This window comes from Lithobates pipiens, unplaced genomic scaffold (genome assembly GCF_037356315.1).
Source record: "Lithobates pipiens isolate NorthernLeopardFrog02 unplaced genomic scaffold, aLitPip1_a1.2 Scaffold_24, whole genome shotgun sequence".
Taxonomy (NCBI): Eukaryota; Metazoa; Chordata; class Amphibia; order Anura; family Ranidae; genus Lithobates; species Lithobates pipiens.
Window position 1 is genome coordinate 10,898,143 of NW_027507786.1, and position 17,391 is coordinate 10,915,533.

The 17,391-nt window shown below is 48.1% G+C and overlaps 1 protein-coding gene across 1 annotated transcript in view; it reads left to right on the plus strand.

Annotated features, from left to right (window-relative positions):
• Positions 1–17,391, plus strand: part of ZDHHC13 (zDHHC palmitoyltransferase 13) — a 71,313-nt gene that overhangs the window by 41,462 nt on the left and 12,460 nt on the right. Inside the window, 4 exon segments of the mRNA XM_077453604.1 lie at positions 4,608–4,670; positions 8,239–8,332; positions 9,383–9,466; positions 12,637–12,794. Of these exon segments, the coding sequence (XP_077309730.1) occupies positions 4,608–4,670; positions 8,239–8,332; positions 9,383–9,466; positions 12,637–12,794 (399 nt within the window).

Here is a 17,391-nt window from a genome sequence, read left to right on the forward strand (position 1 = left end):
CTTATCTGTGCCCATCTTTGCCCATCAGTGCCGCCTTATCTGTGCCCATCGGTGCCGCCTTATCTGTGCCTATTAGTGCCGCCTTAACTATGCCTATCAGTGCCCACCGGTGCAGCCCATCAGTGCCCACCAATGCAGCCCATCAGTGCCCACCAATGCAGCCCATCAGTGCCCACCAATGCAGCCTATCAGTGCCGCCTAATCAGCGCACTTCAATGAAGGAGAAAAATGACCCGTTTGCAAAATTTTATAACAAACTATTAAAACATGATTTTTTTTTTTTTTTTTTTGCATCTTTTTTTGTTTGTTTAGCAAAAAATAAAACTCCGAGCTGTAACTAAATACCACCAAAAGAAAGCTCTATTTGTGGGAAAAAAATGATAAAAATTTCATTTGGGTACAGTGTTGTATGACCGCGTAATTGTCACTCAAAGTGCATCAGCGCTGAAAGCTGAAAATTGGTCTGGGACTGAGGGGGGTTTAAGTGCCCAGTAAGCAAGTGGTTAAATAGCTCATCTTCCAGCAAGATATACTCGTCGATCCGCAAAATCCTGCTGAATTGGAGCCCTTACTTTTATAGGCAGTGTGGCTTCTAGGTATAGGGGAGTATGTGCCCTTCCCCATGTGATGGTGCTTGGGCCTGGCCCTAACACAGTCACCTATGTGCATGGTGGGGGAAGGGGGGTACGTCATCCACCAGGGTGCACTCTGGAATTCACTCAGGATCAGTGAGTGTACCTTTACAAGGGGGTGGACTGTCAGAAGGCATCAGAAGTCTCTATGCCCTAAATGGTTTGTGTGTGTGATAGCACTGGACTGATAGAAGTGGGATCTTGGTACTTTTGGATTTAACCCAGAATGAGTCTGCCTTCAAAGGTGCTGACAAACAATGAATGAGCAATTGGATGGAAGGGATAACGGTGTGTCGCTGTGGGTGCCAGCAGCGTCATGGGTATGGATGATACTAGACCCAGGCGGCAGAGCGAACGGCACCCACAGTGACACACCGAGATCCCTTCCATCCAGGGACCTAGGCACGGCCAAATAGAAAATTGCAATCTGTGGATAGAATACTGGCCCTTGAGACTGCAGTTCCTATGTAAATTTGCTAATTCATTGCAATAAATCCTTTTTACCAATCAACCTAGAGAGGCTGTTTAGATCACTAATGCCGCGTACACACGATCGAATTGTCTGGCGTGCTTAGTCCGACATACAATCCGGCGGATAGTCTGGCGGACTTTCTACCGAACGGACTTGGCCACACACGGACACACAGAAAGTCCGACGTTCGCTTGCGCGATGACGTACAGCGCGTACGATGGGACTAAAAAAAAGGAAGTTCAATAGCCAATAGCTTCCTTTTTCGTACTTGCTTCTGAGCATGCGTCATTCTTAGTCTGCCGTACTAGCATTCTGACGAACGTATTGTCCGCTGAAACCCAAGTCCGACGGGAAGATTGGAGTGCAAAAATACTTTCTTAGTCCGCCGGACTTCACACTGGAAAAGTCCGCTGAAGCCCACACACGATCGAATTGTAAGTACGCCGGACAATTTGATCGCGTGTACGCTGCATAAGACTGAACTCTACTTTCTCCCACTGTCATGGACTTTAATACTAGAGTCTAAGCGCTTTATGGAACATATTGCAGGAGCTTTCTTCCAAGTGGAAAAGAAGGAGAAGGGGAAGGCACGTGATCAGACACTTGGATCAAAAGAATATTGTTTTATTCATATAAAAAAAATCGATGCATATGAAAGCATATAAAAAGTCTACATATTCACAACAAGGTTATAAATTATACACATATATTTGAAAATTAAAAATTGGGTATGCCCATGCAGGGGCAAATGCTACAGAGTGGACTGATGCGTTTCGAGGTGTCTCTCTTCATCAGAGCCTTGAGTAAAGAGAAGTAGTCTGTGCAGTGTGGTGGCTCAGCATAGAAATTAATAATTGGTTGGGAGGTATGTCACGTAGTGAGTGATTAATTCTCCTAGGTTCTAAAGCTGTCCATAACCCAATGTTCTATAGAGTATGAAGGGGTTTGTTTCGTACTATTTTAATGTGAATTCCATAAGAATCTGTCAGTTTGTACCTGCATCAAGGATTGAGGAAGAGTGTTTGGAGCCTGCATGCATCTATTTCTATTTTTTTTCCCCCCACAAAATTACATTTGAACGACTGCTGTGCAAATATAGTGGGACATGAAGAATTGCAACAACCACCATTTTATCCTCTAGGGTCTCTACTAAAAATTTATATAAATATATATAATGTTTGGGGCTTCTAAGTAATTTTCTTGCAAAAAAAAATATATTTTAGCTTGAAACCAACAAATGTCAAAAAAGGGTTTAGTGTTTAAAGTGGATGTAAACCCACTCTCATCCTTTCTAAACTACTGCAATATTGGTTATCTAGAAGGATATAAATGCTTCCTGCATGTACACTTATCTGTCCAATGTCTCCCCTCTGTCTGCTATGAGACCCGAAAAACTGCAGATTTTGTGGGTGGGTCTATTTTCCAGGGCTCAGTGGGTGGAGTCGTGATGTCAGTAGACTTCCCGCCCACCTCTACACTCCCCTTATCAACATGCATTTTCTCCTGTGAATTTCTTACACTGAACTTCTGCTATGATCACTAACATCCAGTCAAAACACAGAAAAGTCCCCACATGACTTCAGCATGCCAAATCATGCTGAGGTGTGGATCAGCCAATCCTTGCAGAGTTGCTGAAGAAAGGAGTGGGGGGTGGGAATTAAAAAATAATGCATGTCTTAGGCTAGTGCACAAGATATGTAAATCACCTGTCAATCTCAGCAAGGGGGAAGAACGGACAAAGATTTCAGTTTGTCCCTTTTATTTCACTAAAAAAAAGATATGAGGATTGCTCAGAGCTGGATTAACTCTTTGTGGCAAGACTGGGCACAGCTGATCTGAAATCCCGTACTCCTATATTGTGCCAGACAAAAAAAAAAAAAAAAAAATTTGTGTTTACATCCACTTTAAGTGGTTAAACTTCCCTCGTTTTCACACTAAAATGTATTCCTTTGATCTACAGGACAACTTGTTACAATGTTTATACTTATGTTCCACTGCTAAAGAATGTTGTGATTCTTGGCAGACTGCTGGTTATTTATTTATTTTCCTTTCTTTTGACGCTGCCATCTTTAGCTGAGCAGAGAGAACTCTCTACATAGAAAGAATTGGGAAATACTTTTTTCAAGATCGCTATAACGATTCTTAGCGATTAATCGTGCAGCTCTACTGTGTACCAAATTAGCACATACTGTAGTCAGTCTGTGGGAGCCAGAATTTTTTTATTTTTGGTAAAAATTATTTTTATTCCACATTTTTATAAACAGTACAGACAGTACAAAAAAAACCGATCAATTGCCTATCCTCCCCCCTCCCCTCTGCCCCACAGTGCAATGCTCCGTTAAAGTGCAAGAGCGTAATTAGGATTGGTAACCCTTGTAGCAAAATATCAGCAAACAAAAGTATGAACTAGATACTAAATAGGATATCAATCATTTGGTCACTTCTAAGCATGGCCGTCTACATAAAAATGTCAGTGCTGTGGGAGCCGGTGTTCTGGCATATTCAGTCCGGCCATCATATAGCGTCCGCCCCGTACTGCGGCGGAAGAAGCTTCATAAAATTTCCGAAGCTGAACGGCGCCTGCGCCGTGAGTGGAGGTGGTAGCCCCACCATCCAAGCGGACATAGGGTTGTGAACATTAGACGGCCCCTTGCGGGCGAGCTTAGCTCGCCACGCTTCGGGCTCGGCCTCGCTGCGCTCGGCTCCTTTTTATTCCTACTCTATGTCCACTTGGATGGTGGGGCTAGAACCTGGACTCAGTGCGCAGGTGCCATTCATCCTTGGCTATTTTCGGAATCCGTGTTGCTGTGTACTGCGCATGCGCAGTACATAGCGGACGCTATCTGATGGGGGACCTTATATGATAAGACACCGGAACTATTGTTGGTTGGTTGGGGATCAAATACTTATTTTACTCACTGAACTGCAACATTTGTATTATGTGTTTTTTTTTTTTTTCTGGATTTTTTGGTTGATATTCTGTTTCTATGATTTAAAATACACCTATGATCAAAATTATAGACCCTTCATTTCTTTGTAGGTGGGCAAAAGTACAAAATCTGCAGGCAATGAAATAATTATTTTCCCCCACTGTGTCTGCCAGGCTGCTGTTGGAAAAGAATGGGGCCTTATACAGCCTACCTGACGGGGGCCTGACTCTGCATTGGAGCCACCCATAGGCAGCCCTTGTTGATCCGACGTGGCCTGGTACAGGAGTGATGCCTCAATCAGAAGCTCTAACTTATCTGCATGGATTTTGTATATTCTTTAAAATTATTTCTTACAACAGTTCAAAAACATTTTGGTAGTTGAACTGGCTCTCACTGAAATTTGCCCTATCGTGTGTACGGCAGGGACATTCAGGTGTAAGCTTCTTGGGGGATGGTGTCTGGATGGTTCTATGGACTCCTAAAAGCGCCGTGTAAAATTATCATCATCACTATATAAATGAAACAAAAATTTGAAAAAAATGGTATAAAAAGTTTTTGAATTGTGTTTTGCAGACAATCATCACCCTGGCTGAAGCTGGCTGCCTGGATGTGAGACTCTTCTGCACCTCCTGCCTGGTATGTCTGCCCTCTCAGGACATTAATGTTTTCTGTATGTTTTGAGCTCTGTGCATAAAATATTAATGAAATGGGACTGACACCATCCTCTGACACCATTACTATAACTTGTTATGTTCCAGCAGAATAATTATCATTTTTACAATAAGCTCCTCTGCTGAAGATTTAATACTCTGGAAACCGAGATAAGCAAACGTGTGAAGCTTTGCTTTGTGAAAGTTTTTTTTTTTTTTTTTTTCTGCAGTTAATACCAACCACCTATAAATACATAATGAGCAAGTTACAAATGCAGATTTGTATATCAACTCCGTGCATGAACTATGCAAATGACATTGAGCAGATTCGATCAGCATGTGGTAAAAAGATTCACCTGATTTGGCACCATTCCCCCATCAGTTTAGGAATATTTTAATAGGAAGCAAATGAGTAGCAATGGGATATGCAAAATCCGTGGAGTCTTTTTCTTTATGTAATGATTACATTTCTAATCTTCAGGATAAAATAAACTCCTATGTTATGCTAACTCCTATGCTTAATGTAGTGCGAGGGTCAGCAAGCCGTCATTCGCAGGCAGGTGAAGCATAGATGGCACCCCTTATTTGCAGACTCCTGGAACCCGGACAGGTTATCATTTCAATCACTGTTCCCACACTACAAGGGTTAATTGCTCGTTTATGCCCAGGGGAAAAATAAGTTGTGCCCCGAGCACTGGTGGTCTAGGATCCTGACATCACAAGGACCAGAGCAGGACCGCCCCCCCCCCCCCCCCCCCCCGTTACCCCTTGATCAGGGATAGGACTCGGGACAACCTCTTGATCGGGCAGGGGACCCAGGACCTCTTGATTGGGCATGGGACCCAGGACCTCTTGATTGGGCATGGGACCCAGGACCTCTTGATCGGGCATGGGACCCAGGACCTCTTGATCGGGCATGGGACCCAGGACCTCTTGATCGGGCATGGGACCCAGGACCTCTTGATCGGGCATGGGACCCAGGACCTCTTGATCGGGCATGGGACCCAGGACCTCTTGATCGGGCAGGGGACCCAGGACCTCTTGATCGGGCAGGGGACCCAGGACCTCTTGATCGGGCAGGGGACCCAGGACCTCTTGATCGGGCAGGGGACCCAGGACCTCTTGATCGGGCAGGGGACCCAGGACCTCTTGATCGGGCAGGGGACCCAGGACCTCTTGATCGGGCAGGGGACCCAGGACCTCTTGATCGGGCAGGGGACCCAGGACCTCTTGATCGGGCATGGGACCCAGGACCTCTTGATCGGGCAGGGGACCCCAGGACCTCTTGATCGGGCAGGGGACCCCAGGACCTCTTGATCGGGCAGGGGACCCCAGGACCTCTTGATCGGGCAGGGGACCCCAGGACCTCTTGATCGGGCAGGGGACCCCAGGACCTCTTGATCGGGCAGGGGACCCCAGGACCTCTTGATCGGGCAGGGGACCCCAGGACCTCTTGATCGGGCAGGGGACCCCAGGACCTCTTGATCGGGCAGGGGACCCCAGGACCTCTTGATCGGGCAGGGGACCCCAGGACCTCTTGATCGGGCAGGGGACCCCAGGACCTCTTGATCGGGCAGGGGACCCCAGGACCTCTTGATCGGGCAGGGGACCCCAGGACCTCTTGATCGGGCAGGGGACCCCAGGACCTCTTGATCGGGCAGGGGACCCCAGGACCTCTTGATCGGGCAGGGGACCCCAGGACCTCTTGATCGGGCAGGGGACCCCAGGACCTCTTGATCGGGCAGGGGACCCCAGGACCTCTTGATCGGGCAGGGGACCCCAGGACCTCTTGATCGGGCAGGGGACCCCAGGACCTCTTGATCGGGCAGGGGACCCCAGGACCTCTTGATCGGGCAGGGGACCCCAGGACCTCTTGATCGGGCAGGGGACCCCAGGACCTCTTGATCGGGCAGGGGACCCCAGGACCTCTTGATCGGGCAGGGGACCCCAGGACCTCTTGATCGGGCAGGGGACCCCAGGACCTCTTGATCGGGCAGGGGACCCCAGGACCTCTTGATCGGGCAGGGGACCCCAGGACCTCTTGATCGGGCAGGGGACCCCAGGACCTCTTGATCGGGCAGGGGACCCCAGGACCTCTTGATCGGGCAGGGGACCCCAGGACCTCTTGATCGGGCAGGGGACCCCAGGACCTCTTGATCGGGCAGGGGACCCCAGGACCTCTTGATCGGGCAGGGGACCCCAGGACCTCTTGATCGGGCAGGGGACCCCAGGACCTCTTGATCGGGCAGGGGACCCCAGGACCTCTTGATCGGGCAGGGGACCCCAGGACCTCTTGATCGGGCAGGGGACCCCAGGACCTCTTGATCGGGCAGGGGACCCCAGGACCTCTTGATCGGGCAGGGGACCCCAGGACCTCTTGATCGGGCAGGGGACCCCAGGACCTCTTGATCGGGCAGGGGACCCCAGGACCTCTTGATCGGGCAGGGGACCCCAGGACCTCTTGATCGGGCAGGGGACCCCAGGACCTCTTGATCGGGCAGGGGACCCCAGGACCTCTTGATCGGGCAGGGGACCCCAGGACCTCTTGATCGGGCAGGGGACCCCAGGACCTCTTGATCGGGCAGGGGACCCCAGGACCTCTTGATCGGGCAGGGGACCCCAGGACCTCTTGATCGGGCAGGGGACCCCAGGACCTCTTGATCGGGCAGGGGACCCCAGGACCTCTTGATCGGGCAGGGGACCCCAGGACCTCTTGATCGGGCAGGGGACCCCAGGACCTCTTGATCGGGCAGGGGACCCCAGGACCTCTTGATCGGGCAGGGGACCCCAGGACCTCTTGATCGGGCAGGGGACCCCAGGACCTCTTGATCGGGCAGGGGACCCCAGGACCTCTTGATCGGGCAGGGGACCCCAGGACCTCTTGATCGGGCAGGGGACCCCAGGACCTCTTGATCGGGCAGGGGACCCCAGGACCTCTTGATCGGGCAGGGGACCCCAGGACCTCTTGATCGGGCAGGGGACCCCAGGACCTCTTGATCGGGCAGGGGACCCCAGGACCTCTTGATCGGGCAGGGGACCCCAGGACCTCTTGATCGGGCAGGGGACCCCAGGACCTCTTGATCGGGCAGGGGACCGAGGACCTCTTGATCGGGCAGGGGACCGAGGACCGCTTGATCGGGCAGGGGACCGAGGACCGCTTGATCGGGCAGGGGACCCAGGACCCATTGATCGGGCATAGGCATGGGAACCAGGAGCCCTCGATTGGGCATGGGACCCAGGAGCCATTGATCGGGCCTAGGAATGGGACCCAGGAGCCCTCGATTGGGCATGGGAACCAGGACCCTTTCATTGGAAAGAGTTAGATTGATGGGTTCTGTGCAGCTTTAAGGTTTCCAAAAGGGTTGATGGGAAGGGGTTAATGCTGCAGCTGTAAAGAATACACACATTTCCAGTTATTCGGCCTATTGGATTATATGGAATAACTGATCAAAGTATGTATAAAAGGTTCAGTATTTGGCATGTTTTATTGGGGAATGAGATAAGTAACCAATAACTAGTAATTAAAATAATTAACACTTTATGTGATCTCCTAGGAAAAGAAACCATTGAGGTCAATGCACTGTCATTCCTGCAATTCCTGTGTGGCCAAGTATGACCAGCACTGTATATGGACCGGACACTGTATAGGTGAGAACATGTGACTGTATTATATACACCAATCGGCCATAACATTATGACTGATGACAGATAAAGTGAGTAATGTTGATTATTTCGTTATAATGGCACCTGAAGGTGGGTGGGATATATTGGGCAGCAAGTGAACATGTTGTCCCTGGCGTTGATGTGAAAGCGGAGAAAATAGGCAAACGTAAGGGTTTGGGCAACTTTGACAAGGGCCACATTGTAATGGATAGATGACTGGGTCAGCTCCCAAAACTGCAGCTTTTGTGGGATGTTCCTAGTCTGCAGTGGTCAGGACTGACCAAACGTGGTCCAAGGAAGGGAAACGGACCAAACGGGAAAAGTGTCATGGATGGCCAAGACTCATTGATGGAGGTGGGGAGTGAAGGCTGACATGTGCAGTCCAATCAAATAGAAGAGCTACTGGATCTGAAATTGCTAAAAAAGTGAATGTTGGTTCTGATAGGAAGGGGTCAGAACACACAGAGCATCGCAGTTTCTTGTGCATAGGGCTGTGTAGCCGCAGACCGGTCAGGGTGTCCACGCTGACCCATGTCCACAGCCAAAAGCGCCTACAATGGTCACGGGAACATCAGTACTGGAGCACAGAGCAATGGAAGAAGGTGGCCTGGTCTGATGAATTTAAGAATGGTTTGAAGATCACAACAACGAGTTTTGAGTTTTTCCAGATCTCAATCCAATCAAGCATCTGTGTGCTGGAAAAACAAGTCCGATCCATGAAGGCCCCACCTTCACAAATTACAGGGCTTAAAGGATCTGCCACTGATGCCTTGGTGCCAGATACCACAGCATTCCTTCCAAGGTCTAGTGGATTCCATGCCTCAACAGGTTATGGTGGGTGGTCATAAAGTTATGGATAACCAGTGTATGTAACAGGGGATTTGTATATACAGATCTGGGTGCAACCCTCCCTTTTTGCTCAGTGGTGCCTTATGTACATCTTTATAGCAGAAGTAACCAGACCCAGTCCAGATGACAATTAGAAGATTGTTTTATTTATGCTTTCACCCTTATCCTGTTACATCTTCTCCTCAGGTGCCGGTAACCACCATTACTTTGTCCTTTTCCTGTGTGCTATGGTATTTGTGGGCCACTTGATGATCTACGCCTCCTCTATATGTAAGTGACTGTTGGGGCTTGCTCACAGCAAATGACAAAGGAAGCATATAGGGTATGGGGCACCGTACATTGACAAGTACTTTCAGATGCATTGTAATGCCGTTTTAAAGGTCTCTATTCAGCTGATGTAAAGTGGACCTGAACTAAAAAAATAAATACCGTATATACTCGAGTTTAGGCCGACCCGAGTATAAGCCGAGGCCCCCAATTTACCCCCAAAAAACTGGGAAACCTATTGACTCGTGTATAAGCCGAGGGTGAGATATGCCTGTCCATCCCTGTGTGTGTCCGTCCATCCCTCTGTGTCCGTCCATCCCTCTGTGTCCGTCCATCCCTGTGTGTCCGTCCATCCCTGTGTGTGTGTCCATCCATCCATCCCTGTGTGTGTGTCCATCCATCCATCCCTGTGTGTGTGCGTCCATCCATCCCTGTGTGTGTGTGCGTCCATCCATCCATCCATCCCTGTGTGTGTGTGTGTGTGTGTGTCCATCCATCCATCCATCCCTGTGTGTGTGTGTGTGTCCATCCATCCATCCCTCCCTGTGTGTGTGTGTGTGTCCATCCATCCATCCCTGTGTGTGTGTGTGTGTGTGTGTGTGTGTGTGTGTGTGTGTGTGTGTCCGTGCAGCCTTGTGTGTCCAGCCTACCTGTGTCCGTCCGGTCCCGTCCCGAGCCTCCGTGTCGTCCCGTCCCGAGCCTCCGTGTCGTCCCGTCCCGAGCCTCCGTGTCGTCCCGTCCCGAGCCTCCGTGTCGTCCCGTCCCGAGCCTCCGTGTCGTCCCATGCCAGGATCGCCGCTCTTCGTCGGCGCCCTGGCGGCCATTCCCCTAGAATGGCCGCTGTCTGTCTGCTCGACACGCTGTTCGGGCAGTCAGACAGCGGTGACTCGAGTATAAGCCGAGGGGGGCACTTTCAGCCTCAAAAAAGAGGCTGAAAATCTCGGCTTATACTCGAGTATATACGGTAAATAAAAAAATAAAAAAATTTGCCATGTAATAGGGTACATTTAACAATGTTAACGCCCTACTCTGGGCAAACCATTTTTTTTCCTATGCAGTGGGGGTGTGCCTGCACTGCACTGGCCAACTGCTTGCTTTGTCTAGGGATGGGGAGGAAGCTTACACTCACCTGATCCTTCATTCGATTGGAAAAATGCACTCCCCTGAGCCCCTGTACACACGGTCGGAGATTTCCACAACCAAATCCGTCGGATTTTGCCCGTCGGATTTTGTCCGTCGGATCTTGTCCGAAACTGTTGCATACACACGGTCGGACAAAGTTGGCGAAAAATCCGATCTTTCAGAACGTGATGATGTAATTTCGTTACGATGGGACTACATTCAGGCTAGTAGCCAATAGCTTTGATGTAGGAATTTGATCTGAGCATGCGTGGCACTTGGTCCGATCAAAATGCTCTACACATGATTGGATTAGGTCCGACCGGCCCAGTTGGTCAGGAAATATTTTCAACATGTTGGAAAATTGGGTCCGACGGAGATTCGGACGGAATCAGTCTGATGCATACCACACACAGTCGGATTATCCGACGACACGGTCCGATAGGACACATTCCGACAGATTCTCCGACCGTGTGTACAAGGCTTAACAGTCCAGTGGTGGACTGTTCCTGGTCTGTGGAGCCTGCTCTGGGCTTGATGACATCAGGGGCAGTCTACAACTCAAGACCAATGAATCCCGGGGGGGGGGGGGGGGGACTGGACTGGACTGGTCTTGTGCTGGGAGGATCAGAGGATTCGGTAAGTATATATTCTTTCTCCTCTCCCCTAGACAAAAACGAGCAGTTAACCTGTTCAGTGTGGGCACAGCCCCACAGCATGGAAAAACTTTTTGGGCTTTAAAATGCTACTAAACCCACAACCGTAAAATCAGTCTGTATATGTAGTAAAGCATGCTTGTTATACTCACTGTGGAACCTAAGGGGTTAATCCTCTGCATTGTGTAAAAAGGCTGTTTGATCCAGTCTTCTCTGATCCTCCCCTCCTTCCACTGTCCCCCGATAATTTCCTGATAACACAGTGTTGGAGTCAGGCTGCACATACTTAGTTTGATGTGTATAGCGAGGTTTGGTGTTTTTTTTTTTTTTCTTGGGAGAGTATATGTGATCAGCACAGGGCTAATCAGCACTGTCCAGACAGAGGGTCAGGGGTATTGCAGTCTCATAGGACAGTCAGAAAACTCCTCCTACAAGCTTAAACCAGTACTTGGCTGGACACTGATAGAACTCACAAGACTGCGCTAACTGCTGATGAGAAAAGGTATTTAGCAGTTTATATTTACTAAAATATTTCATTTCCATGTTCCGTGTACTGTGGGAGATCAGATATAGAGAATGCAGAGTCCTGGGTTCAGTAACACTTTAAAGTGGTGTTGCCACCAAAAAAATGAAAAAGTGCTTAAAATTCTTAAAAAAAAATAAATAAAATAAAATAAAAAAATAATTGTAAAAAAAATTTTTTTTTTACTCACCTCTAAATACCTGTTGCTAGGGGGTCCCTCGTAGTCTGCCTTCTTCCTTGCCTGGGCTGGTGACATCACTTCCCCTCGTGCCGCACAGTCATCTGGGACCTGTCGCGTGTCCCAGGGTCCTTCCACTTCACAATTGTTTTTCAAGGCAATGTATACCCTTTGCCAGTGTTCCTCCTGAAAAATAGCAGTGCATTTCCTGTAATATGTCACCACAGTGCTGATCACTCTTCTCCTTGCTGGAGAGGAAGTGGTACCTGAGGACCTGCTGTGCAAGGACCTCCCTACTTCATCCGTTCTATAGATTCATCCTTTCAGAATTGTTCCATCAGTGGGGGAGCTCTGACATGAGGAGGCAAAGCCCGCTTCTCTACCAACATAGTTGTCCCCCATCAGAGATGCAGTACAGAACAAAGCATGGTAGGTTGTCCCTACACAGAGACACAGTACAGAACAAAGCATGGTAGGTCAGTAATAAGTAAAATATTGGCTGCAGGGGGCCTACAGGCAATACAGGTGACTAGTCCTTTGCCCCCCTGCTTGTATTCATTTTTGGCAGGGCAAACTACATACATTTGAACTCTAATCAGTCTTAGATTCCCACTCTCCTGCACCCTCTTCCTTCACAGTACGATGAACAGTAATACATTATAAGACTAACCTGCTGTGTATATTGTCATTCCTGCAGATTGGGTCAGTCAGTGCTCCACCAGTATACAGAAGGACGGAGTCTGGGGGTTCTTGTCGGAGATCGTGATCTGCTCCCCCTGGGTCCTTTATATCTTCCTCCTTGTCTGCTCCCTCACTGTGTGGGCAACGCTTATGTTCATCATGCAGATCTACCAGGTAATAGAGCCAGGCTGTAATCATTAGAAACTGTTTTATCTGTTCTTGTTCTGGTGGCCTTGATGGGAAAACAGAGGGGCATAGTGTGTACTAGGGAGGAAGGTGGTCGGGTTTCTATCTGATTTTTATCATTGAGACATCTGGTTTGCATCTCACCTCCTGCCTTACCATCACTTTTGCACAGTTGTACCGGCTGCTCTCCTAGGCTGAAATGACTTGCTCTGATTTCACTGCACACTGTGAGCTTCTCACAGTGTGCATTAGAAGCTGCAGAAAGTCAGATAGAGCTCCCGCCTCATTTCCAGCATTATCTACCCCTTTTCTCTCCAGCCTTACTATCCCTGACTTGTCCTTTTCATTGGGTTTCAGTTCTTTCAATAGTGGAGGCTCAGAATCCCATGTCGGCATTACCTAGGGTGGGACTACATGCAAATGCAACCTGCCTAGGAACGCGCACTACTGAAAACGGCCTGAGAGGAGTACTGGGGTGTTTTCAGGAAGCTATGTACAGCCCCCTGCCAGCCCCTCCCACCAGCCATGGTCTGCCTGCATTGCATAAAGAAGATCAGAGATCAGATGGCATCACCTGGTTTAAAATATGCTCCATAATAATAATAACAGCAGGATAGTTTAATTTAGAATTTTCAATATAATGTTGATGAAGGGGGAGAAAGGAACCAGGAAAGGCAAAATATAAGCAGATTACATTTAAAGGAGTTGTAAAGTCTCAAGGTTTTTCACCTTAATGCATTAAGATGAAAAACCTTCTGTTTTACCCCTTAGAGCCCCTCTTTTCCATACCTGAACCCAATTGTTCTAGCGACAAGAACAAACCCAGCAGCTGCAGCTGCTGTCTTGGGTCCTCATTGGATAGATAGCTGCAGGAGCCATTGGCTCCCGCTGCTGTCAATCAAATCCAGTGACACGGGGGGGGGGGACAGCATACTGCTGTCTGTTAATGGACGCAGCAGTAGGACTTGAGCGCACCCGCATGAGTGCCAGCATGTAATGCGGCTTTCCGTGGGGACACTCGATGAAGAGGCGTACAGGTGCGTCCCTTTAAATTTGCTGCCGTGCCATTGCGTGCGGGCCAGTCGGGACCTACGCGAGTCCGATCGCGAGTTCCGCGGACTCTATCGCTGCGGGGGTACCCGCGATCGTCTCACAGGGAGGAAGAGCGGGGAGATGCTAAAGCAAACAAGCATCTCCCTCTTCTGCCTAGCAACAGTGACACTGATCTCTGCTCCCTGTGATTGGAGCAGAGATCAGTGATGTATAAAACACAACCATGCCCCCCCACAGTTAGCAACACGCCCCTAGGACACACTTAACCCCTACACTGCCACCTAGTGGTTAACCCATTCACTGCCAGTGTCATTTACACAGGAATCAGTGCATTTGTATAGCACTGATTGCTGTATAAATGACAACGGTCCCAAAAATGTGTCAAAAATGTCCGATGTGTCTACCATAATGTCGCAGTCACGATAAAAATAGCTGATTGCATCCATTACTAGTAAAAAAAAAAAAATTATTAATAAAAATGCCATAAAACTATCCCCTATTTTGTAAACGCTATAACTTTTGCGCAAACCAATCAATCGCTTATTGGTATTTTTTATTTATTTTTTACCAAAAATTTGTAGAAGAATACGTATCGGCCTAAACTGAGGGGGAAAAAAATGTTTTTTATACATTTTTGGGGGATATTTATTATAGCAAAAAGTAAAAAATAATGTGTTTTTTTTTTCAAAATTGACGCTCTTTTTTTTGTTTATAGCGCAAAAAATAAAAACCGCAGGGGTGATCAAATACCACCAAAAGAAAGCTCCATTTGTGGGGAAAAAAGTACGTCAGTTTTGTTTGGGAGCCACGTCGCATGACCGCACAATTGTCAGTTAAATCAACGCAAAAAGTGGTCTGGTCTTTGGCCAGCAAAATGGTCCGGGGCTTAAGTGGTTAAAGCAGATTACACAGCACAGCGTTTGTGCTACGTAATCTGCCCCCATCTAAACTGTAAAAAAAAAAAAAAAAACCCTAAACCTACCACTTCCTGTATGCCCACTCTAAACAGACCACGATAACCAGGGCTGCTCTGCCCTGATCACTGTGGTCAAAGTGCCTCCCTCCCTGATAGGCTGCTGTCCCCTCAGCTCTCCCCCCTCACCATCTCCTTCCTCTCGGTCTGTCTCTGCTCAGCCCCGCCGCTATTTAAAAAAAAAAAAAAATATATATATATATATATATATATAATTGTCCCTGCCAGCCCCTCTATTAGAGGCTGGCATAGCACACTATGTAAAGCATTTTTTAAAACAAGTGTTGTAAATACCGCTTTTCAGCTGTCTTCAGGCCGGTCACGTGACTCGCTGCGCTTTACAGTTATGAGGCAGGGATTCTGCTTAGGAGGCGAGCGGTCACGTGATCTCTCTGGCTGATGTCAGAGGGAAATCACGGCCCCTGCCGCAGAAGCCGTCCGTCGGAGCTGGAAAGCGGCCGTAAATCACGTGACCGGCCTGAAGACAGCTAAAAATCGGTATTTACAACACTTGTTTTAAAAAATGCTTTACATAGTGTGCTATGCCAGCCTCTAATAAAGACTTTTACAAATGGGCTCACAAACCCTTTAAGCTTTCACTTTTCCTCACTCTACACTCAAAACTAGGAACAAATGGGTAGAGTTAGCATTTATGTGTATTTACTATATAGTTCTGGTGTGTGTGTTGTTCTTATGTACAGTATCTCACAAAAGTAAGTACACACATTTTTGTAAATATTTTCTTCTATCTTTTCATGTGACAACACTGAAGAAATGACACTTGTCTACAATGTAAAGTAGTGAGTGTACAGCTTGTATAACAGTGTAAATTTCCTGTCCCCTCAAAATAACTCAACACACAGCCATTAATGTCCAAATCGCTATCAACAAAAGTAAGTGCACCCCATAAGTGAAAATGTCCAAATTGGGCTCAATTAGTCATTTTCCCTCCCTGGTGTCATGTGACTCATTAGTGTTCCAAGGTCTCAGGTGTGAATGAGGAGAAGGTGTGTTAAATTTGGTGTTATCGCTCTCGCTCTCTCATACTCTTCACTGGAAGTTCAACATGGCACCTCATGGCAAAGAACTCTCTGAGGATCTGAAAAAAAAAGAATTATTGCTCTACATAAAGATGGCCTAGGCTATAAGAAGATTGCCAAGACCCTGAAACTGAGCTGCAGAATGGTGGCCAAGACCATACAGCGGTTTAACAGGACAGGTTACACTCAGAACAGGCTTCTCCATGGTCGACCAAAGAAGTTGAGTGCACGTGCTCAGCGTCATATCCAGAGGTTGTCTTTGGGAAATAGGCGTATAAGTGCTGCCAGCATTGCTGCAGAGGTTGCAGGGGTGGGGGGTCAGCCTGTCAGTGCACAGACCATATGCTGCACACTGCATCAAATTGGTCTACAGGGCTGTTGTCCCAGAAGGAAGCCTTTTCTAAAGATGATCCACAAGAAAGACCGCAAACAGTTTGCTGAAGACAAGCAGACTAACGACAAAGGAGTAAACTCCCAGGGCCAGGTTAAAAATATGAGCTTAGAAGGGGCAACCGGGCCAATAGAGGAGGGACTACAAGAAAGTTTTGAACCAGACTCAGAGCCTGAGCCAACATTGAAGGAGGTTCTAGTGGCAGTCAACCTTTGTAGAGAATCCCTGGGAGGAATGAGTACTCAACTTATCTCCATTCAGGAGGAATTATCCTACGCCAGACAGGATATCCAGGGGATCCAGGAAAGGACCACAGCCCTAGAAGATCGGGTGGGCCAGGTCGAAGATGACTTGACCCCTCTGATACGGGAATTCAGAGTAATGCAAGATCAGTTAACTAAACAGGAAAACAAATTAGATGAAATGGAGAATAGGATGAGGAGGAAGAATATCCGGATCATGGGTTTGCCAGAACTGTGTGAGGGTTCAGACCCTATAGCTTTTTTGGAGAAATGGCTTAGGGATATGTTTGGCCGAGGATATTTTTTCATCATCGTTTACTATTGAAAGGGCACACAGGGTCCCCTCAAGACCCCCACAGATGGGTGCCCCCCCAAGACCATTTTTGGCCAAGTTACTGTTTTCTAAAGATAAGGAGACTATCACCCGTAAAGTGAGGGAGAGGGGAAAGATTGTATACAATGGTTCTCGAGTATCGATTTTTTCGGACTTTTCTCCAAACCTTCAAAGAAGAAGAGGCAAATTTGGGGAAGTCAAAAGGAAACTCCGCCAAATAAATGTGACTTATGCGTTACTATATCCTGCAAGATTACGGATAAATACCCCTGAAGGGACTACAATATTTGACAACCCTGGGGGTGTGGAGGAGTGGTTGGAGGCCCACCCCCGGAGATCTTAGTAGTAATGGACTCTCGGGTCTGACTGGTCTTCTGCTCCCCCCCCCCTCCTCCTTGTTTTGGAGGGAGGGGGGGAGAGGAATACGGGTTCACAAGTATCTTTTTCTATCTTTTTGTCTGTTTTTAAGTCTTCTTTAGAATTTTTTGTTGAGGTGGAGGTGGGAAGAGGGGGATAACTGGTGAGATGTTATTTGGAGGGGAGGGGGGAGGG